This window comes from Apium graveolens, chromosome 4 (assembly GCF_009905375.1).
Source record: "Apium graveolens cultivar Ventura chromosome 4, ASM990537v1, whole genome shotgun sequence".
In the NCBI taxonomy this organism is placed as follows: Eukaryota; Viridiplantae; Streptophyta; class Magnoliopsida; order Apiales; family Apiaceae; genus Apium; species Apium graveolens.
The window spans coordinates 300,440,052-300,463,799 of record NC_133650.1 but is presented as its reverse complement, the minus strand read 5'-3'; the positions used below and the strand labels follow the sequence as shown (position 1 = coordinate 300,463,799).

General features: G+C 36.8%; 3 protein-coding genes across 3 annotated transcripts; all 3 read right to left on the bottom strand.

Annotated features, from left to right (window-relative positions):
* Positions 1–424: 424 nt before the first annotated feature.
* Positions 425–964, bottom strand: LOC141719934 (uncharacterized). Its single transcript, XM_074522295.1, has one exon. The coding sequence runs from the start codon at positions 962–964 to the stop codon at positions 425–427; it is 540 nt and encodes a 179-aa protein (XP_074378396.1).
* A 7,003-nt stretch (positions 965–7,967) lies between these two features.
* LOC141717253 (agamous-like MADS-box protein AGL62) lies at positions 7,968–8,860 on the bottom strand. The gene has a single exon (XM_074519346.1). It carries the CDS (start codon positions 8,808–8,810, stop codon positions 8,142–8,144), a length of 669 nt encoding a protein of 222 aa, XP_074375447.1. The 5' UTR covers positions 8,811–8,860; the 3' UTR covers positions 7,968–8,141.
* Positions 8,861–21,732: 12,872 nt separating this feature from the next.
* Positions 21,733–22,476, bottom strand: LOC141719932 (uncharacterized). The gene has a single exon (XM_074522294.1). The coding sequence runs from the start codon at positions 22,474–22,476 to the stop codon at positions 21,733–21,735; it is 744 nt and encodes a 247-aa protein (XP_074378395.1).
* Positions 22,477–23,748: the final 1,272 nt, after the last annotated feature.

The following is a 23,748-nucleotide window of genomic DNA, read 5'->3' as shown; positions in this document are numbered from 1 at the left end:
TATTCCAAGGACATTTATTAATCTAACATTTTATCGCAGAAAATAAAAATATAATAAATTACTAAAAAATAATCCATAGAATCATAATTAATATTCCAAATGTTTCATAATATAAACATAATATTGTTGTCTCTAGGGCACAAACACTAACACCCTTTCGATCCCCAATCCGTCTTCTACACCCCTGTTTAATCACTGGATGAGCTTCCATTATACTTCTTCAGACATAGCTCAGATTAGTCCCCATTGCAGCGTTAAGAAAATCAGAATGAGGAAAATATGTTGCTTGCATAAGACGAATGACCAACAAATTAACATTATTAACCAATCACCACCCCTGTCTTGCTAGCATTGAAACATTAAAGCTCCTTAAACTCTTAAACCCCAACCCTCCACCATTTTGACTCACACATAACTTATCACACTAAAACCACCTTATACCCCTACCCGTAGTTTTATTGCACCACCAATAGACATTCATTTGCTTCTCAATACCATCGTAAATCTCCATAGGAATTAAAAACAAGGACATCCAGAAATTAGGAATTGCTTGTACAGCCGTTTTAAGCACCGTTACCTTCCCGACTTTAGACAACACCTTATCCCCATACCCCTGCAGTCGTTGCTGAACTTTATCTTGCAAAAAACCAAATGTGCTAACTTTATCAGCCCCAATTCTCATTGGCATTCCCAGGTACTTTCCCGGTACCTGATCCTCCCGCACACCCAGTTGAGTACAAACCATATCTCTATTTTCCAGTGTTGTATTAAGATAAAATATGACAATAGGCTTATTGTAATTAATAGACTGACCTGATATAAATTCATATCTCACCAGAATATTTTTCATGACTGCTGCCTCCTGTCCCGTGGCCCTGAAAAGCAGATAACAATCGTCTGCAAATAAAAGGTGGGAAATTGTGGGGGCACCTCTAGCTACGGTACAACCATGTATCAGTCCCATCTCTTCATTTCTTCGAATATTAGCACTCAATCCCTCACCACAAAGAATAAAAATATATGGAGATATGGGATCTCCTTGACGAACTCTACGTTAGGGCTTAACATCTCCAAAAATTACTCCATCATGCATAAAACTATAAGACACCGAACAAATATACCTCATAATTCGATCAATCCATATATCACTAAACCCAAACCGGTTCATCATGTTTTCAATAAAATGTCATTCAAGTCTATCATACGCTTGAGATATATCAATCTTCAATCCCACTATTCCATTTTTTCCCTGAGTCTTTCGTTTCATATAATGATTAATCTCGAAAGCAATAAGCGCATTATCCGTTAATAACCTACCTTCAATAAAGCACTTTATTTATCCGATATTACATGTTTCAAGCACGACTTCAACCTATTTGCCATAACTTTTGACAACATACGTCGTAACATATTACATAAAAATATAGGCCTTAGATCCGACATTGTCAGAGGCATCCTAACATTAGGAATTAAGCATACTAGCATACGATTCATGTCTTCCAAAAATTCCCCTGTATCAATAAACTTACGACAAAACTCCACAACATCTCCCCCCACTACATTCCAGAACGTTTGGAAAAAGCCCGGATTCAAACCATTGATTCCCGGTGATTTATCCGGGTGCATAGCAAATGTTGCTACTTTGACCTCATCAGCCGAGACTTGTGCCATTATATCCACATTCTGCACTTCAGACACCTGTAATACACTCTCCCGCTGTGACAAACTACCATCCTTACTTGATGCCTGAAATAATTGAGAAAAGTACTCCATAATCACATCTTGAATTTCTTGCGAAGTCTCCTTCCATTCTCCACTGGCATCCCTAATCCATTTAAATTGATTATTTTTTCTTCTTGTAGTTGCATACTTGTGAAAAAATCGCGTGTTTCTATCACCTTCCTTTAACCAGAACTGCTTTGCACGCTGCTTCCAATAAGTCTCTTGTCTTTCTAACAAATTTAGATATTCCCATCTAGCCTCATTGTACATTTGAACTCCTCTCATGTCCCTTCGAGATCTAAGCTGCTTCAATCTACGTCTGTAATTCTTTATCTGATCTGTAAACTTTCGAGCTTCACCTCCTCCCCACTCTTCCAGTTTAAGGCAGCACAAATGGATTTTTACCATAATATCACACCCTGCATTACTTTCCCATGAATTTTTTATTAAGTTCGCACACTCCTTTTCCCGAATCCACACATTCTCAAATCTAAAGCGACTTGTCCGTGGCACAAAGACCTGCCTATTTAGATGGAGAGAGAAAGACAAATGGTCCGAAGTTGACATATCCTCACCTACACTACTGCAGCAGGAAATAATTCACACCAGGAATGATTAGCTAGACCTCTATCTAGTCGTTCTTGAACCCATTTATCCGTTCCCCGAAAATACACCCAAGTAAACTTCGCCCCCTTGTAACTAAGGTCTATTAAATCATATTCACCAACTGTTTGCACAAAACCTTCCATTAGCGAATTTGGGTGTTCTCAACCTCCACACTTTTCCTCCCTATATATTAAGTCATTAAAGTCTCCTATGACACACTAGGGCAACGTCGAAGCATCCGCTAATTCTCGCAAAAGACCCCAAGATTCTCTTCTTCGGCTCCTCTCCGGACAACCATAAAAGCCCGTATACCTCCATCTCCCTACATGATTGTTCTCGACCTCAAAATCAATATAATGTTGATTTCCATATAATACGAACACCTCCTTCATTTTTCCATAGTAGCGCTAATCCACCACTATGGCCATCGACCTCAATAACCCAACACCCTGCAAAATCTAATTTTTTACATACCTCCTCTACTTTATTTTTCTTAACTAAAATATTACTTAAGATCATCAAACTAGGCCTTATTTGTCGAGTGATTTCTTGCAGAAATCTAACTGTTCGTGGATTGGCTAGTCCACGTCATTTCCAGGCTAACAAACTCATTGTCCTAGGCCGCCTGATCCACATGTCCCGCCTCTAATCCGTTTTTTGGCCCGTTAGTATTTTCAAGCCCATTATTAGAAAACATTAGCCCACTAGCTGTATTCTCAATCTCATCCACATCCACACTTTTCCGTTTAGAATCCACAATATTTATTTCCTTTTCTTGTAGATTATCCTCCAATAACTTTCCCTCCTGATTCAAATTACTCCTATCCGTAATTACCACCCCTGATTTCTCTCCATTATTTACATTGTGCCATCTCCCCCGAAAATCTCTCTCAAAATAACATCAACCTCCATAAAATTCGGCCATGTTTTACCTCCACCGTACGCGAATGTTGCTGAACTAGAACCACCACCTGACGCCGTCCATACACCCCCTTCTTCTGATCCATTCCTTAGCCACCTCGATCCCACATTCTTATTACTTACATTCCTAGTGGGTGCTCGTAACCAAACCCCATAAACTCTATCAAATTCCTTCTCTGGATTAGCATACATAATTGGGCAATCTCTCTCAGAATACCAAGTAGACCACGTACAAAACAAAAAGTTCTTAGTCTCTCGTACTTAAAGTTTATCCAACTCCAAATGCCATCATCACGTTTAATTTTCATTCTGCGTTTCAGTGGTTTAACAATAGATATTGTTACTCTAATACGCACAAAAGGTTTCCAGACATCATCGATATTTTTAGGATCCGATTTCACAAACTTTCCCACAAAATTTCCTATATTTTTTTATCGCTGATTCAGAAACACACCCCTTCGGAAAGTCATATACTTGTATCCAGATATCCTTCTCGTCCAAGCGTAACATATGAGGATCCTCATTCCCCATCAATGGTCGATAAACCAATAGACTATTTTCAAAAGTCCATGGTCCTCCCTCTACAACTTTCCTCGTATACAGAACATGATAGAACACTAACGAGTATCTATATCCACCCAAGTCATGAACCTCCATTCCGTCTCGAGGCCTCCACAATGATGCAAGAACATTCCTCATTGCATTAAAATTAACATTTTTCTTTGTAAGAAATTTTCCCACCAATGTATACGTAGCCCTCACCGGTTGCTGTTCTTGTATCCCCACAACACCACCTCCATCCTCCTCTTCCTCCAGTGCTAGCAAGTTAATTGTTGATGAATTCATGGCGATTAAGTCAAATTAAGACTCGTATTCTCTCACCCCCATGATCTTAATTGTTAATCCCTCATAATTTTTAAGTGTCATAATATTTTGATGTAATAATCCAGTGGATTTTGTGATTTAGAATAGCTAATTATTTATTTGAAAATTATTTTCGTATAGGATGATTAAAACAAAATATTTGTAAAAATACATGTCCAGTTACTCTATTTATATTAAATTTTTAATTTTATAAAATTTCAGCTCTGCAAAAAATTTTACGAATAATATTTTTCAACTATAAATATTCCACTAGCCAAGAATTAGGAGTTGATTAAGATTAATTAGGAACAAATATTTTTTTTGGGATCTGATATATACACAACCCTTTATGAAATTAAGAAATTAAATTATTTTTGTACATATGAAAGTAGTTTAAAATTCAACATGCACACAAGGTAATTTCGTTTTTAATATAAACAAAGGGTGTGCACCTATACAGGAAAGTGCGTACATATGAGTTTTTTTTTTTTTTTTTATTTTTATGATTACACCATACCCATATCTGTAGATTCGAACTCGTTCTTAGTAAAGCCAACAACTCGAACCAATACATTAACGCATGCACAGTGGGGAACAAGAACTTGTACTTAGTGACGGCTGCCAAATTCAGAAGGTTCTGGTCTGGAAATTAGTCGCAATTGGCAAAGCCATAAAAGCAGTATGACCAATTAATATATCGAAACTGCACTTTCTTAATAAAACCCGCTAGAAAATAGATAACCAAAACGAAAATGAATTGTTAAATCTAAGTGGTAAATCAATGAAATCTGTCAATTTCTCAAACAGGCATTGAATCTTCGTAAGATTGAATTATTGGCCGGACATTTTCTCCATGTTGAATTAGTCCACAGTAATTGTTGAATAATGTCCTCAGTCTGCAAAACAAATGTTCAAGGAGAAGGTCCTTGAACATTTCAGCATTATAAATTTCTGCTTAATGTTGATGAACGAACAGTTTTATCGAGGTTGTACTTGCCGAACTATATAGTGTAATTTTCGCCTGATCAACGTAAGCTGCTTATTTCAGGCGGCATATTAGCTTAGAATAGGTACAATTGACAATGTCTATGGATATTCAGTGGTTTACTCTTCCCACAAGGCTTTTGTTAAGTAATTAGTCGTTTTAAGACCTTAAGGTAGTAGATAAAGTTCTGAACATGATCTTATACTTTTTAACAGCTTTACTTGTGTGTAAAATGTCACTTGTAGTGTCTTATTGCCCGTCCTCTTTGGAAGATGTCATTTCATTCCCGGACTGTGTTCCTGCTTTAGTGGACGTTGGACGAGGAAGAAGTTGTTTCATAAAAACGTTTTCTTGTAACAAAAGCTGGTTGCTTTGTATAGGAAAGGTTTCTGTTTCACTGCTTAACATCATAGTAACTACCTTTGACATGTTGGGACGATCATCTGGACCTTCTTGTACGCACAAAAGCCCTATGGCTATGCACTTTGATACTTCCATCTCATTACATGCTCCCACTAGCGCCTCATCCAGTAATGTCATTGGCTTCCCTTCTTTCCACAAACTCCATGCCTTAGAGATATTCAACTTTTGGATCAGCAAACGTTCAATGAAGTGACTAAACTGATTCAGTTTTTGAATTCACTTCAGAACTATACTTGCATAGCCAAGAAGATTCAAGGCAAGTTGGGAGTCATAAAATCCAATGCTCTTTTTCCTACCGATGATCTCCAGGACAACTCCGAAGCTGAAGGCATCAGAGACTGAGAGCTGTCCTTCTAAAGCATATTCGGGAGCCATATAATAGCTGCACAATGCCAAATAAAGATTAGTCATGTTTTGCAACTGTAACACTATATTGTAGTACTTCAGCTTATTCAATTGTAATATTATTGATGGTATTAAGCACGCATCTATCATTTTTCTTAACAAATTACAAAAGGAAATGAAAACAGAAGGAAATGTATTGTATTACATATGCTTGCTCAGCTCATTGGCTCGAAGGATTGACTTAATTTTCTCCCGAATTAAAAAAGTTGTTGCTTACCTACATCTACCAACTATTTGTCTTTAAGACAAGTAATCTAAATTTTAATTCTTGACAAGTACCGGTACTAGTAATTTTATACTTACCAGCTCTTTATCTGAGGAAGAGGTTGATATTTCCCCGCTCTAAACTTGCAGGAAAGCTGCTAGTATCAAAGGTATGCCTAGTACTCTTTTTTGCCACTGCTTTGGTCATTAAGATGATTCGTTTGGGAGGTGTTCCACTGTAGAGTGTTCTCCTTTAATAGTGGATGTTGTGCTTGAAAGAGTGTTTGATGATCTGGTAGCAGAAGTGAAAAGGCTTTATACATATCCTGACTTGCTTCCTATCGAAAGATGTCAAATTTCCTTTTACAATGATAATAAGCTTGTCTCCTTAGAAGAACTGCAAAGCTCATAAGGACATTTAGGTCTTTTACTATGATAATAAGCTTGCCTCCTTAAATGAAGAACTGCAAAGCTCATAAGGACATTTAGCTATCGCCAACATATAATGACTTTTTAAACTCTACTGACAAAGAGATGTTTCAAGACGAGGATGTTTTCATTGGATTTGAAGTGGAGGCAAGTAATTTGCTTATTAAATCAACGAAGTATATCAAAAAGTTGCAATACCAAACATTTCACAGATGAAGAACTAAAAAAGGCGATCAACGCCTATGCTGAAATAGGATTCTTGGACAGGGTACAGTAAAGTTTGCAAAGGAAATATATCTTATTAGTTATTAATGTGTAACTGCAATAAAAAAAAAGTAATGGTAATGGAAGGGAGTCAAGCAGGTCTGTAATCAATCAGGTGGTGATTCTTAAACAAGTTAACCATATAAATGTGGTTAAAGTTTTGTGATGTTTGTACATTACTTTGTATCCGGTGATACTTCATTCCATCATGTCCACAATATCGATGGAGATGCATCATGGCTATCATTTGAGATTTTGGAGTGTCAGGGTCAGTACCGTGGATCAAACTTAAGTTACATTGGATATGTCCGAGGACCTAAGGGGTGCTTGGGCTCTGATTACTTCCATACATGCCAACCGACCTATTCAAGTGATGTACACAGGAATTTGTTGAAATGAGCTTTGTGCAGTTGCAAGAAATTTAAAAAGTTACCTGAACTACTGGGAAATGTGGAAGGCCTGAGCGAGGACGTTTGATTCAACATCAAGTGCCTGATTGATTTGATGGATTGCTTGAAGTACTACATATTCGGGGCTATAATAGACTGGAGCCGTTGCATGACTATCTGGAAAGGATGCCACAGAATCACTTGGTCAATTGAGCACCAATGTACCAAGCAGGGAGAGTACACTATGGTTCCGTTTTAAAAACAGTGGGTGTATAATCTCCTAGATATCGATCAATCTAGAGTAATAATTTCCTAGGTGTTACGCCCTGGTTGTTTATAAATGCAAATTACGTATCCTTGTTCATACATTAGAGCTGCTATGACGAATAAACAGAGAGTAAAACAAATGATTGTAACATCTCGGTGTGTACTGATAGAATGCACAAGTACTGATATAATCTCAATGAAAAGCGAATATACAATTAAGGTTTCATTTCAATGGTTATTCCCCTGCGTTTTAGCCTGTAATTCTTGGGACCGAGGCACGCCTTCCTTTTTACCGGTTATTCTATTGTTATTTTGTGAAAAACAATATTATAAGTTGCAGGTTCATCCAACTCTCAGTGCTTAAGTTAGTTGATGATGGCTATTTGAAACGAATGATACCCACAGGGCTCTCTTTTTTTGATAACTTTTCAATAGTAATTGACATTTTAAGCTTAAAGAATATTTAGACATATGCAGCTGACCATTTTCAAAAAACAATATCCATTACAACCTCAGAATAAATTTCAGATCAAACTGTTTGTCAAATTTAAGTTACAACTTTAACCAATACATAGAAAAATGAACTTTCTTTTCCGGATCAAAGCCACACAGCATCAATCAAAATGGAGACTCAGAACTTTCTAGCAAGACACTAGCTCAGATTACGCAGCAAAGTTGCTCAGATCAAAATAGCCATTACCATATCCGTAACCAGGGACATGAGAAGCAGGATCAATCTGATTAGGCTTAGCTTCAAACTGATCAAAGGCCCTGTGTCCATTAGAACCAAAAAGCGGCAAATTAGAATTTGCATTCTCAATCAAGATACTATTAGCTTGATTGTTCACATTTTTCTTCAACGCTTCCATGCAGTCCTTCAATTGTTGCAACTCATCAAGCCCCATCTTTTCAACTGGAGATTCCCACCAAAACTGGCTCTGGCTAGCTTGTCTCATGTCATCAAGTGCCTCTCCTCTTTTCCTCTCACCCTCTAATTCATTGAAAATCTGTGTGAGATGAAAGTTCAGCTCACAAACAGTCACACTACGATGAGCTTCAACGAGATGGAGGGTGCTTGAGTTTGAAGGTGGAGGATTTCTGCTAAAAAATCGATCAATTATGCCTTCGACATTAGGATGTCCAAAGGAGAACACTTTTCCAGCTGGAGAAAAGACTACAATGGCAATCTCAACTCCACAAAGTGTACAGAGCTCACTCGCCTTCTTAAAAAGGCCTGATCGACGTTTTGAGAAGGTAACTTGCAGGTGATTCTTACGCTCTATTTTCGCAATCTTGATCTTTTGGCGACCAATGCTGGGCTTTTTGGCCATCTCTAAACTAGCTATCAAGAACAAAAACCAAAAGAAAAGCTAATGGAGCAATGTTTATGTATGTTGAAGCTCTGATTTGCAGAGTAAAATCATTTGCTATTTATAAGAGGCTTGGCATTTACACTGAAAGCTGGCAACAATTATAATCTCCCAATCTGTGTTAAGGCAATTAAACATATTGTTCTTGTGACAATATCAATGATTCGGGAGTTACAAAAATCTTATTTCTTAATGTATGGATATTACTAATATTCATGCTATTGCACATTTTTAAATCAAATTAAGCCAATAAATTTTGTTATTAAATACTTATTCCAGAGAATTTGTTGTTCTGCTGGTTGTCACCACCATTCTCATTTTACTTAATTTAGTGAAAAAATTACCTTAATTCACATGAAAAATTAATTTGACAATATCTACGTATAAGCTAATTAATAATTAGCACTGTCCGTTTGACTAAATTTTTTGCTGTGAATTACGTGTCAAAATTCGCTATTGTAATTTTCTTTTAAATATTTTTTCACCGGAAAACATGATTTGCATAAAATTTTTAAGATATTACGATCTGTAAGACGTCAACGTATCAAATAATGAGCATAATCTATTTTTCATTTAATCATATGGCCTAAAAGAATTTTTTGTCGGAAGAAGCGTTAATTGCTGACAAATATGCTAACACCTTTTTATAGGAAGATATAATGATGAATACAGAAGTAGAAGTTTTTTGGGGATAGAATTTTTACCATACATTAATATTCGCTAAAATAGAATGGAAATTTTGGTGCAATTTTAATAAAACATGATAAAATTACATTCCATTTCCGCCGAATTGAAGCGTAAGTGTCTTTTTAAGAGATATACAATGCGAACCAGAGTAAGTTATCCTTGTGCTGGTGTTCGAATTTGGATCGGATTTGATTAAATTCATATTCATATTCATTTAAATTTGTTTGATTGTATTGAGATCGGATCAATTTCAGATTTTTAATAGCATAATTCATATCCAAATTCATTAGGATCTCCAATTATCGGACCGGACCTCCGGATCCATTTAAATTTTTTGAGATGAATAATTTTAATTTAACATGGTTCAATAATAAAAAAAACTTAAGCACAAAAAACTACTTAAAGTCAGAGATGTTGTGAAAATAAAAAATTGTAAATATGTGAAAATAGTTCAGTTTAAAATAATTCTAAAATAAATACATAAAAGTAAAACATTGTAATTTGAGAAATATATGAATTAATTATATATGTCAATTTCAAAAATTAAAATAAAAAATGTTGTGAATTGTGAATAAATAAAATATTATGTATGAAAATAATTTCTGACACACATGATTCACTCATTTGAATATGATAACATGTGGTGTGTACAAGAAATTTTAATATGATGAAATAATAGTTAATGTAAAAATACATTAAAATAACTTAAAAAATAGAATATTAATACATATAAATTAATTTTATTAATTGATTATAGTTAAATTTTATTTATATATATAAATAATTTATAAATGTATAAGTTTTGTAGTTCGGATCTGGTTTTTATGGGCGAGTGAAAATTCATATCCACTTCTTAATGAATCGAATCCTTGTAAGATTGGACATGAAGGTGGGAGCAGAGCTATTTTTGGAAGAATGGGAGTTGAATACTACAAGTTTGTAACACCCCTTCCTAAAAATTAGAAGGAGGTATTACCTATAATTCATAAACCTGCAAACAGAGCACTAATATATTTCTAAACAATAAATAAACAGTCTAAAATCTCCAAAAATAATATAAAATCTACAAACTGTCTAAACCAATAATATAAATGTTGAAATCTCTAAATAAATAATTAAGTCTAGATACTGATAAAGTCCAAAATTCTAATCAATAAATAGGGTTGCTCTCCATCGCACAGTCCCAGATTTCCCCTAAGCACCTACGAGAAAAAAATACGGCATGAGCCAAACGCCCAATACGGATTTGGAATACAATTTATAAAACAGAAAATCAGAAATGAATATTTCACACCTTATAATAAAACAATAATATTAAAAACAAGCGTGTCTGAAACAACGAGGGGTTAGGATATTTCATACCAAAATCATAATAAATACAAATACACACATCATAGGGTACCTAATGCGTGCAACATAATGGATAACGTGTACGACATATACAACGTCACCATAAATCAAATCACAAATCAAATTCTGGGTGCACGCTCGTATTCTGAACAAATATCAAAATGGCCAGAAGCTCCTCCCAAGAGCTAACAGAAGGATAAGCCGTGACCAATCACACTGTCACGGAAGTGTCATGTCACGGGTGCCGCAATGACATGGCTATAGTACCCATACAACTGGTTAACTCGGTATACCCAATATCACACTAAGGGTTCAAAATAAAAATATTCTCACAAAATTTAAAAATCACCTAAGACAAATGATAGAAATTTCCAAAGCACGTGAGTGTCATAAATAATTTTTGAAAACCACATACACATATATCTAAATTTTCAAAATCAAATTTTAAAATAATTTTCAAAAATTAAAATGGTCAAAGCAAATATTAACGGAATGAACAGAAAGTAGAATGTAATGAATCAAATAAATATAATGGACAAAAGGAGTAGCGCTGAATAAAAAGGGGACAGAATCCGTACCTTGAATATCGCAACTAAAGTAATAAAAAAATTCGCAAACGATCTGCTAAATCCCCGCCCCCGATCTAATTACAAAATTATAATTTATAATTAATGTTTGTAGCTTCTTAATTTATTCAAAAATAATATTTTTATCAATACCTAACTATTCGGCTCTGAACCAGTACATTACATGTTCTCGAATTTAACAATAAAGAGACTAAATGTCATGTCATTATTACATTTATAATTATACAGCTTGTTCAAACGAATGCACCTAACTATCACACTGCTTACTAATTTAATAATACATGTACTTAAAATAGTCAGATTGGAAATTAACTACCATTGTTCACCTTTATTAAATAATTAATTATAAATTATGACACTTGTATAATTGGACTCACTAGTATAATTGAACTAAGTACATGTACACCAATTTAATGGTAACTGGCATACATAAATCAATTTAAATTATAACTAATAAATAAGTATACCAAAGTAGTGAAAAACCCTCATAAAAATTTAATTTTATATAAATAATTTAAATAACTTGAATTATCCAGGAGCCACACTATCATACTCTAATCAACCACAATTAAATAAAAGTTCACATATGCATAATCTAACTTAATAATTTTAAAGTAACATGAAAATTAGAATTGAAGCAGCAGATCTTGTGGATTAAACAAATGTATAAATAAATATTATAATTTGCACTTGAATAATATAACATAAATAACATTATTATGGATATCAAAACTGAATGTTAATAAAATACAACATGGTTCCAAGTTGACACCAATGACGTGATTTGACACCAAAGAAACAAGCACGGCCATACACTTTATTACTGAATTTGTGTGATGTGTGTGCTTTATCAACAATTGACAAGGTCACATGGGAAGTGCTTAGCTATATGTCTAATTATAATAACATGCAATAAAGAGTTACCTTATTCAATGAAAACAAACAGAAAAACTACTACAAGGCTCGCTGACTCTGTTTTCCTCTGAGTCTCTATCCGCCTGCTCTTCTAGGGTTTTTCTTCTCTTTTCCTTTGCTTGCGTAAATTAAGAATGTCTGTGTGTTAATATATATATATATATATATATATATATGACACAAGATATCCTCTAACTATTAAAATTAGAATTATAACAACTAATTACTATTACTTTTATTTCTATTCTATTTAGCAAATGAATTAAAATCACTTATTTTATTTTTAATTCAAATCTTATTATTATTTTTATTTTTATTATTATTAAATTCTCGTATATTACATATATACCCCCTTAAATAGGATTCCGTCCCCGGAATTAAATAAAACTAAAAACTCGTACCTGAATCGAATAAATACGGATATTTCTCTCGAATAGATTCTTCTAATTCCCAAGTAGCCTCGCTCTCCAAATGATTTTTCCACAAAATTTTCACAAACGGAATGGCGTTCTTTCTCAAAATTCGCTCCTCTCGAGCTAAGATAGCCTCAGCTTCTTCCTCACAAGAAAGATCCGCTCTAATCATAATACTAAACTACGTGTAATGTATGATATTTATAGCCCCTCAAAATAGACACATGAAACACATTATGCACATGAGATAGTTGTGGAAACAACACACATCTATAAGATACTTCCCCAACTTTCTCCATAACATCAAAAGGTCCAACATATCTCGGACTAAGCTATTCCTTCATACCAAAAGGCTTCAGACCCTTACAAGGAAATAACTTCAAGAACACATGATCACCTGGCTCATATCCACCAAACTTCTGTTGTTGATCAAATTAACTCTTTTGACTTGAACGGGCTTCCTTTAAACTTTTTTTTAACTTTCTCTACCTTCACATTAGTGATTCTAACCAGCTCTGGTCCTTCAATGACCCTCTCACCAATCTCATCCCAACAAGATGGTGCCCTACACCTTCTACCAAACAAAGCCTCAAATGGTGGCATACTAATAATCGCGTGCCAACTATAATTGTATACAAACTCTACTAGATACAAATATTTATCCCAACCACCTGTCCAATCCAAAGCACAAGCCCTCAACATATCCTCTAATGTCTGGATCGTCCTTTCTGACTGTCCATCGGTTTGCGGATGATAAGCTATACTAAAATTAAGCCGCGTATCCCAAGCTTGCTGGAACCCCTTCCAAAAATGTGATGTAAATCTCGTATCCCAGATAGAAACTATCGACACAGGCACACCATGAAGTTAACAATATCTCGCTGAAAAATCTCTGCCAACTCATGAACATGAGTAGTCTCTCTAATAGGCAAGATCTGAGCGGACTTAGTAAGTCTATCAACCACCACCCATATGACATCGTTCTTGAAAGTCCTCGACAAATGAGTCACAAAATCTATAGTAATGTTTTCCCACTTCCAAACTGGAATATCTAGCTGCTGCAACAATTCACTAGGTCTCTGATTGTCTATCTTCACTTGTTGACATGTAAGAAACTTCCCCACAAATTTAGCTATGTCTCCCTTCATTCCACTCCACCAAAAGGGCTTTTTCAAATCCCTATACATCTAAGTTGATCCTGGATGAATAGAGAATGAAGAACTATGAGCCACCTTTAAAATTTCCTCATAAATTATCGGGTCGGCGGGCACACACAATTTACTACCCAACCATATCACACCCTCATCATCAACACGAAAATATTTTTGCTTGCCACCTTCCAACTCGGATCTATTAGCTTCCAAACTTGTATCACTCTTCTGAGCTTCCTTAACTCTTAAAACAAGATTCGGTTCTACTTTGAAATTTGCAATGCTACCACTTGATCCTCTAACATACAACTCAACACCCAAGCCCTCCAAATCTGAAATAAGGTGCGGCTGAGTAATGAGAGATGCAACACTCTCCAAGTTCTTCCTACTAAGAGTGTCTGCCACTACATTCGCCTTTCCTAGATGGTACTGAATATTAACATCATAATCCTTAAGAAGTTCAAGCCACCTTCGCTGCTTCATATTAAGCTCCTTTTAAGTAAAAATGTATTTGAGACTCTTGTGATCAGTAAAGATGTCACAAGGCTCACCATACAAATAATGTCTCTAAATCTTCAAAGCAAATACCACTGCTGCTAACTCTAAGTCATGGGTATGATAGTTCACCTCATAGGGTTTAAGCTGCCTAGAGGCATAAGAAATCACTTTCCCATGCTGTATAAGAACACACCCCAATCCTCTCTTCGAAGCATCACTATAAAGCTGAAAACCTCCACTGCATGATGGCAACATAAGTATTGGAGCTTACACCAACCTCTTCTTCAACTCTTGAAATCTCTTCTCACAATCATGACTCCACTCGAACTTAATTCCCTTCCTCATTAGCTGAATCAATGGCAAAGCTATAGAAGAGAAACCTTCCACAAAGCCCTTATAATAACCTGCCAAACACAAGAAACTCCTCACCTCCGTCACATTGCTAGGTCTGGGCCAATTAGTAATAGCCTAGACTTTCACATGATCCAACTCAATGCCCCTACCAGACACAATATGCTCTAAGAATGCCACTTCCTCCAACCAGAATTCACACTTTGAAAATTTTGCACACAACATCTTCTCCCTAAAAATTTCAATTACAGTACGTAAATGCTCCTCATGCTCCTTTATGCTTCTAGAGTATATCAAGATATCATCGATGAAGACCACCACGAATTTATCCAGATAATCATGAAAGACTTGATTCATCAAATCCATATATATACCGCTGATGCATTCGTCAACCCAAAGGACATCACGAGAAACTCATAATGACCATAATGAGTGTGAAATATAGTATTCAGAATATATTCATCCCTTACTTATAACTGATGGTAGGATGATCTCAAATCTATCTTTAAAAAGTACTTCGCCCCTTGTAACAGGTCAAACGTCATCAATGCGTGGCGAAGGATACTTGTTTCTGACAATCACCTTATTCAACTCTCTGTAGTCAATGCACAACCTTATAGAACCATCCTTCTTCTTCACAAACAGCACATGAGCGCCCTACTGAGACAAACTTGGCCTGATAAATCCCCTATCCAAGAACTCTTGCAACTTCTTCAATTCTTGCAACTCAAGTGGCACCATCCGGTAAGACGCCTTGGAAATAGGTTCAGCACCCGGAACAAGTTCAATAGTAAACTCCATCTCCCTATGTGGTGGCAAACCCGGTAGCTCATCGGGAAACATATCTGCATACTCTTTTACAACTGGATAATCCTCGATGCGAGGTTCATCATTCGATGTATCCTTCACGAAAGCAAGGTAGCCATCACAACCCTTAGACAATAATTTATTCGCCATTAGAGCATAAATTATTTTAACCTCCCCCTTCGACTGAGACCCTTGGTATACAAATTCTGGTTTATCTGCATCCCCAAATATCACCCTTTTTCCTTGACAATCAATTGTGGCACGATGTTCACTCAACCAATCCATGCCCAAGATAATGTCAAAGTCATGCATCTCCATTGGAAGCAAGTTAACCTTATAATTTCTATCTCCCACAGCTATCAAACACTCTTGATATACATCAGATATAATAACAGAATTCCCCATTAGGGTAAAAATAGATATACGAGGATATAATAATGAAGGTGAAATGCCAAGATGACGAACAAACGATAAAGACACAACATAATAGGTCGAACCAGTATCAAATAACACATAAGCATCGCGTCTACCAACAAGAAGTGTTCCTGAAACGGTACCTGAATTAGTTGCTGCCTGATTTGCAGTCAATGCAAACACTCTAGCGATAGGATTCTGCTGACTGCCACTACCATTACCACCTCCAGCTCCTCTTCCACCAGTGTTCCGTGACACTATACAATCATTCGCCCTATGGGACATGCTTACACTTATTAAACAAGCCCCGGTCTGTCTGTAACAAGCTCTACCTGGATGATGTCCACCACATGTAACACAAGGAGCCACTGGAATCATATTGGGGTTTTCCTCATACACTGAGTAACGGTTCTGCCCCTGTTGCTGATTCTGCCACTGCCTAGGCTGCTTCTGTCACTAAAACTGCTGATTCTGATTCTGACCAACATACTGATTCCGACCATAGAATGACTGACCAACCCTATTCTGATTCTGTCCACGCCACTGTCCCTGTTGACCACTCTGACCTCCATACCACTGTCTACCCTGTACAGAACCCCGGTCATCCCTACCCCTCTTACTACCACTGTTAGACCTGGAAGTCCTGAAATCTATGCACTCCTTCTCAACATCCTTTGCCGCATCAGCCACCTCTACCACATTATCAAATCTAAAAGAAATTATAGAACCCCTCAGATAAGACTTCATACCCCATTTAAATTTATCAGCCTGCTGTGCAGCAGTACCTGCAACCGTCCCATCAAATCCAGCCAACCTTATAAATCTCACCATATAATTAGTAATGCTCTCATCATGGTGTTGCGCAATAGAATGAAACTCCCTCAAATAAGCCTCCCTAACAGCATTAGAGAAGTATTGCTCATAAAACACCTCCTTGAATCCCTGCCATTCCAAAGCCTCTACATACGGCTCCCCTCTAGTAGCTTTCACTCCTCTCCACCACCTCCAAGCATCCCCCTCCAACTTATACACAGCTAACCTGACCTTCTGAATCTCATCACAACCCAGTGCATCAAAAATCTTTTAGAAAGGAACAATCCAATTTTTAGCATCAATAGGAGTCGATGCTGCACTAAAAGAGTCTAGTTTCTGCTTCACAAACCTCTCCAACCATACAAACGGCTCCAACTGATGGCCCTGACCATTCTAATTCTGATTCCCATTACCATTCTGATTTCCCCGTCCATTCTGATTTCCCTCTCCATTCTGATTTCCTTGTCCATTCTGATTTCATTGGTTTGCCAAATCTTGTTGTACAACCTGAGCCATTGCTTGCCTTATCATCGCAGTAAACTCAGCGGGTCAATATGAAAAGGATCATGTCTAGGAGGCATCTACAATATAAGATAGCGAACGAATAAAGATTACGAGATTAAATATGATGGAACAGTTACACACAGATTTCAAAATGATGAAGTAGAATGAAATGATAAAGAGTAGAATGAAACGAAATTAAAATAGAACACCTATCCTATCGTCTACCCAAACTCACAAGTTAACATAAATAGGTTTTCTACAAGAAAGAACCTAAGCTCTGATGCCATCTCTGTGACACCCCCTTCTCAAACATTAGAAGGTTGTATTACCTATAATTCTTAAACCTGCAAACAGAGCACTAATATATTTCTAAACAATAAATCAACAGTCTAAAATCTCCAAAAATAATATTAAATATCCAAACTGTCTAAACCAATAATATAAATGTTGAAATCTCTAAATAAATAATTAAGTCTAGATACTGATAAAGTCCAAAATTCTAATCAATACATTACAAATTAACTACCATTGTTCACCTTTATTAAATAATTAATTATAAATTATAACACTAGTATAATTGGACTCACTAGTATAATTGGACTAAGTACATGTACACCAATTTAATGGTAACTGGCATACATAAAATCAATTTAAATTATAAGTAATAAATAAGTATACCGAAGTAGTGAAAAACCCTCACAAAATTTTAATTTTATATAAATAATTTAAATAACTTGAATTATCCATGAGCCACACTATAATACTCTAATCAACCACAATTAAATAAAAGCTCACATATGCATAATCTAACTTAATAATTTTAAAGTAACATGAAAATTGGAATTGAAGCAGCAGATCTTGTGGATTAAACATATGTACAAATAATTATTATAATTCGCACTTGAATAATATAACATAAATAACATTATTATGGATACCAAAACTAAATGTTAATAAAATACAACATGGTTCCTAGTTGACACCAATGACATGATTTGACAACAAAGAAACAAGCATGGCCATACACTTTATTACTGAATTTGTGTGCTGTGTGTGCTCTATCAACAATTGACAAGGTCACATTCGAAGTGCTTAGCTATATGACTAATTATAATAATAGGCAATAAAGAGTTACCTTATTCAATGAAAACAAACAGAAAAACTACTACAAGGCTCGCTGACTCTGTTTTCCTCTGAGTCTCTATCGGCCTGCTCTTCTAGGGTTTTTCTTCTCTTTTCCTTTGCTTGCGTAAATTAAGAATTCCCGTGTGTTGATATATATATATATATTACACAAGGTATCCTCTAACTATTAGAATTAGAATTATACTAACTAACAACTAATTACTATTACCTTTGTTTCTATTCTATTTAGCAAATGAATTAAAATCACTTATTTTAATTTTAATTCAAATATTATTATTATTATTATTATTATTATTATTATTAAATTCTCGTATATTACATATATACCCCCTTAAATAGATTCCGTCCCCGGAATTAAACAAAACTAAAAACTTGTACCTGAATCGAATAAATACGGATATTTCTCACGAATAGATCTTCTAATTCCCAAGTAGCCTCTCTCTTCGTATGATTTTTCCACAAAATTTTCACAAACGGAATGGCGTTCTTCCTCAAAATTCGCTCCTCTCGAGCTAAGATAGCCTCAACTTATTCCTCACAAAAAATCCTCTCTAATCTTATCAATGGATACTGAACTACGTATAATGGATGATATTTCTACCCCCTCAAAACAAACACATGAAACACATTATGCACATGAGATAGTTGTGGCGGCAACACAACTCTATAAGGTACTTCCCCAACTTTCTCCATAACATCAAAAGGTCCAACATATCTTGGACTAAGCTTTTCCTTCATACCAAAACGCTTCACACCCTTACAAGGAAACACCTTCAAGAACACATGATCACCTGGCTCATATCCACCAATCTTTTGTAGTTGATCCGCATATCTCTTTTGACGTGATCGGGCTTCCTTCAAACTTTCTTTAACTTTCTCTACCTTCTCATTAGTGATTCTAACCAGCTCTGGTCCTTCAATGACTCTCTCACCAATCTCATCCCAACAAGATGGTGCCCTACACCCTCTACCATACAAAGCCTCAAATAGTGGCATACCAATACTCGCGTGCCAACTATCATTGTACGCAAACTCTACTAGATACAAATATTTATCCCAACCACCTGTCCACTCCAAAGCACAAGCCCTCAACATATCCTCTAACATCTGGATCATCCTTTCTGACTGTCCATCGGTTTGCGGATGATAAGCTGTACTAAAATTAATCCGCGTACCCCAAGCATTCTGGAACCCCTTCCAAAAACGTGATGTAAATCTCGTATCCCTCTCAGAAACTATCGACACAGGCACACCATGAAGCCTAACAATATCTCGCTGAAAAACCTCTGCCAACTCATGAACAAAAGTAGTCTCTGTAATAGGCATGAAGTGAGCGGACTTAGTAAGTCTATCAACCACCACGTATATGACATCGTTCTTCTTGAAAGTCCTCGGCAAATGAGTCACAAAATCCATAGTAATGTTTTCCCACTTCCAAACTGGAATATCTAGCTGCTGCAATAATCCACTAGGTCTCCGATGGTCTATCTCCACTTGTTGACATGTAAGACACTTCACCACAAATTTAGCTATATCTCCCTTCATTCCACTCCACCAAAAGTGCTTCTTCAAATCCCTATACATCTTAGTGGAACCTGGATGAATATAGAATGAAGAACTATGAGCCTTCTTTAAAATTTACTCACGAATTATCGGGTCGGCGGGCACACACAATTTACTACCCAACCATATTACGCCCTCATCATCAACACGAAAATATTTTTGCTTGCCACCTTCCAACTTGGATCTAATATCTTCCAAACCTGTATCACTCTTCTGAGCTTCCTTAACCCTTGAAACAAGATTCGGTTCCACTTTCAAATTTGCAATGCTACCATTTGATCCTCTAACAAACAACTCAACACCCAAGCACTCTAAATCTGAAATAAGGTGCTGCTGAGTAATGAGAGATGTAACACTCCCCAAGTTCTTCTTACTAAGAGCGTCTGCCACTACATTCGCCTTTCCTGGATGGTACTGAATATTAACATCATAATCCTTAAGAAGTTCAAGCCACCTTTGCTACCTCATATTAAGCTCCTTTTGAGTAAAAATGTATTTGAGACTCTTGTGATCAGTAAAGATGTCACAAGCCTCACCATACAAATAATGTCTCCAAATCTTCAAAGCAAATACCACTGCTACTAACTTCAAGTCATGGGTAGGATAGTTCACCTCATAGGATTTAAGCTGTCTAGAAGCGTAAGAAATCACTTTCCCATGCTGCATAAGAACACACCCCGATCCTCTCTTCGAAGCATCACTATAAACCTAAAAACCTCCACTGCCTGATGGCAACACAAGTATTGGAGCTGACACCAACCTCTTCTTCAACTCTTGAAAGCTCTTCTCACAATCATCACTCCACTCGAACTTAATTCCTTTCCTCATTAGCTGAGTCAATGGCAAAGCTATAAAAGAGAAACCTTCCACAAAGCGCCTATAATAACCTGCCAAACCCAAGAAACTCCTCACCGCCGTCACATTGCTAGGTCTGGGCCAATTAGTAATAGCCTCGACTTTCACAGGATCCAACTCAATGCCCCGACCAGACACAATATGCCCCAAGAATGCCACTTCCTCCAACCAGAATTCATACTTTAAAAATTTTGCAAACAACTTCTTCTCCCACAAAATTTCAAGTATAGTACGTAAATGCTCCTCATGCTCCTCTCTGCTTCTAGAGTATATCAAGATATCATCGATGAAGACCACCATAAATTTATCCAGATAATCATGAAAGACTCAATTGATCAAATTCATATATGCCGCTGGTGCATTCGTCAAACCAAAGGACATCACGAGAAACTCATAATGACCATAACGAGTGCGAAATGCAGTCTTCAGAATATCTTCATCCCTTACTCGTAACATGATCTCAAATCTATCTTCGAAAAGTACTTCGCCCCTTGAAACTGGTCAAACAATTCATCAATACGTGGCAAAGGATACATGTTTCTGACAATCACCTTATTCAACTCTCTGTAGTCAATGCACAACCTCACGGAACCATCCTTCTTCTTCACAAACAGCACATAAGCGCCCCACAGAGACACACTTGGCCTGATAAATCCCCTATCCAACAACTCTTATAACTTCTCCTTCAATTCTTGCAACTCATGTGGTGCCATACAGTAAGACGCCTTAGATATAGGCTCAACACCCAGAACAAGTTCAATAGTAAACTCCACCTCCCTATGTGGTGGAAAACCCGGTAGCTCATTGGGTAACACATCTGCATACTCTTTTACAAATGGATAATCCTCGATCCGAGGTTCATCATTCGATGTATATCCTTCACAAAAGCAAGGTAGCCATCACAACCCTTAGACAATAATTTATTCGCCTTTAGAGCAGAAATTATTTTAACCTCCCCCTTCAACTGAGACCCTTGGTATACAAATTCTGGTTTATCTGTATCCCCAAATATCACCCTTTTTCCTTGACAATCAATTGTGGCACGATGTTCACTCAACCAATCCATGCCCAAGATAATGTCAAAGTCATGCATCTCCATTGGAAGCAAGTTAACCTTATAATTTCTATCTCCCACAGCTATCAAACACTCTTGATATACATCAGATATAATAACAGAATTCCCCATTGGGGTAAAAATAGATATACGAGGATATAATAATGAAGGTGAAATGCCAAGATGACGAAAAAACGATAAAGACACAACATAATAGGTCGAACCAGTATCAAATAACACATAAGCATCGCGTCTACCAACAAGAAGTGTTCCTGAAACGGTACCTGAATTAGTTGCTGCCTGATTTGCAGTCAATGCAAACACTCTAGCGATAGGATTCTGCTGACTGCCACTACCATTACCACCTCCAGCTCCTCTTCCACCAGTGTTCCGTGACACTATACAATCATTCGCCCTATGGGACATGCTTACACTTATTAAACAAGCCCCGGTCTGTCTGTAACAAGCTCTACCTGGATGATGTCCATCACATGTAACACAAGGAGCCACTGGAATCATATTGGGGTTTTCCTCATACACTGAGTAACGGTTCTGCCCCTGTTGCTGATTCTGCCACTGCCTAGGCTGCTTCTGTCACTAAAACTGCTGATTCTGATTCTGACCAACATACTGATTCCGACCATAGAATGACTGACCAACCCTATTCTGATTCTGTCCACGCCACTGTCCCTGTTGACCACTCTAACCTCCATACCACTGTCTACCCTGTACAGAACCCCGGTCATCCCTACCCCTCTTACTACCACTGTTAGACCTGGAAGTCCTGAAATCTATGCACTCCTTCTCAACATCCTTTGCCGCATCAGCCACCTCTACCACATTATCAAATCTAAAAGAAATTATGGAACCCCTCAGATAAGACTTCATACCCCATTTAAATTTATCAGCCTGCTGTGCAGCAGTACCTGCAACCGTCCCATCAAATCCAGCCAACCTTATAAATCTCACCATATAATTAGTAATGCTCTCATCAAGGTGTTGCGCAATAGAATGAAACTCCCTCAAATAAGCCTCCCTAACAGCATTAGAGAAGTATTGCTCATAAAACACCTCCTTGAATCCCTGCCATTCCAAAGCCTCTACATACGGCTCCCCTCTAGTAGCTTTCACTCCTCTCCACCACCTCCAAGCATCCCCCTCCAACTTATACACAGCTAACCTGACCTTCTGAATCTCATCACAACCCAGTGCATCAAAAATCTTTTAGAAAGGAACAATCCAATTTTTAGCATCAATAGGAGTCGATGCTGCACTAAAAGAGTCTAGTTTCTGCTTCACAAACCTCTCCAACCATACAAACGGCTCCAACTGATGGCCCTGACCATTCTAATTCTGATTCCCATTACCATTCTGATTTCCCCGTCCATTCTGATTTCCCTCTCCATTCTGATTTCCTTGTCCATTCTGATTTCATTGGTTTGCCAAATCTTGTTGTACAACCTGAGCCATTGCTTGCCTTATCATCGCAGTAAACTCAGCGGGTCAATATGAAAAGGATCATGTCTAGGAGGCATCTACAATATAAGATAGCGAACGAATAAAGATTACGAGATTAAATATGATGGAACAGTTACACACAGATTTCAAAATGATGAAGTAGAATGAAATGATAAAGAGTAGAATGAAACGAAATTAAAATAGAACACCTATCCTATCGTCTACCCAAACTCACAAGTTAACATAAATAGGTTTTCTACAAGAAAGAACCTAAGCTCTGATGCCATCTCTGTGACACCCCCTTCTCAAACATTAGAAGGTTGTATTACCTAT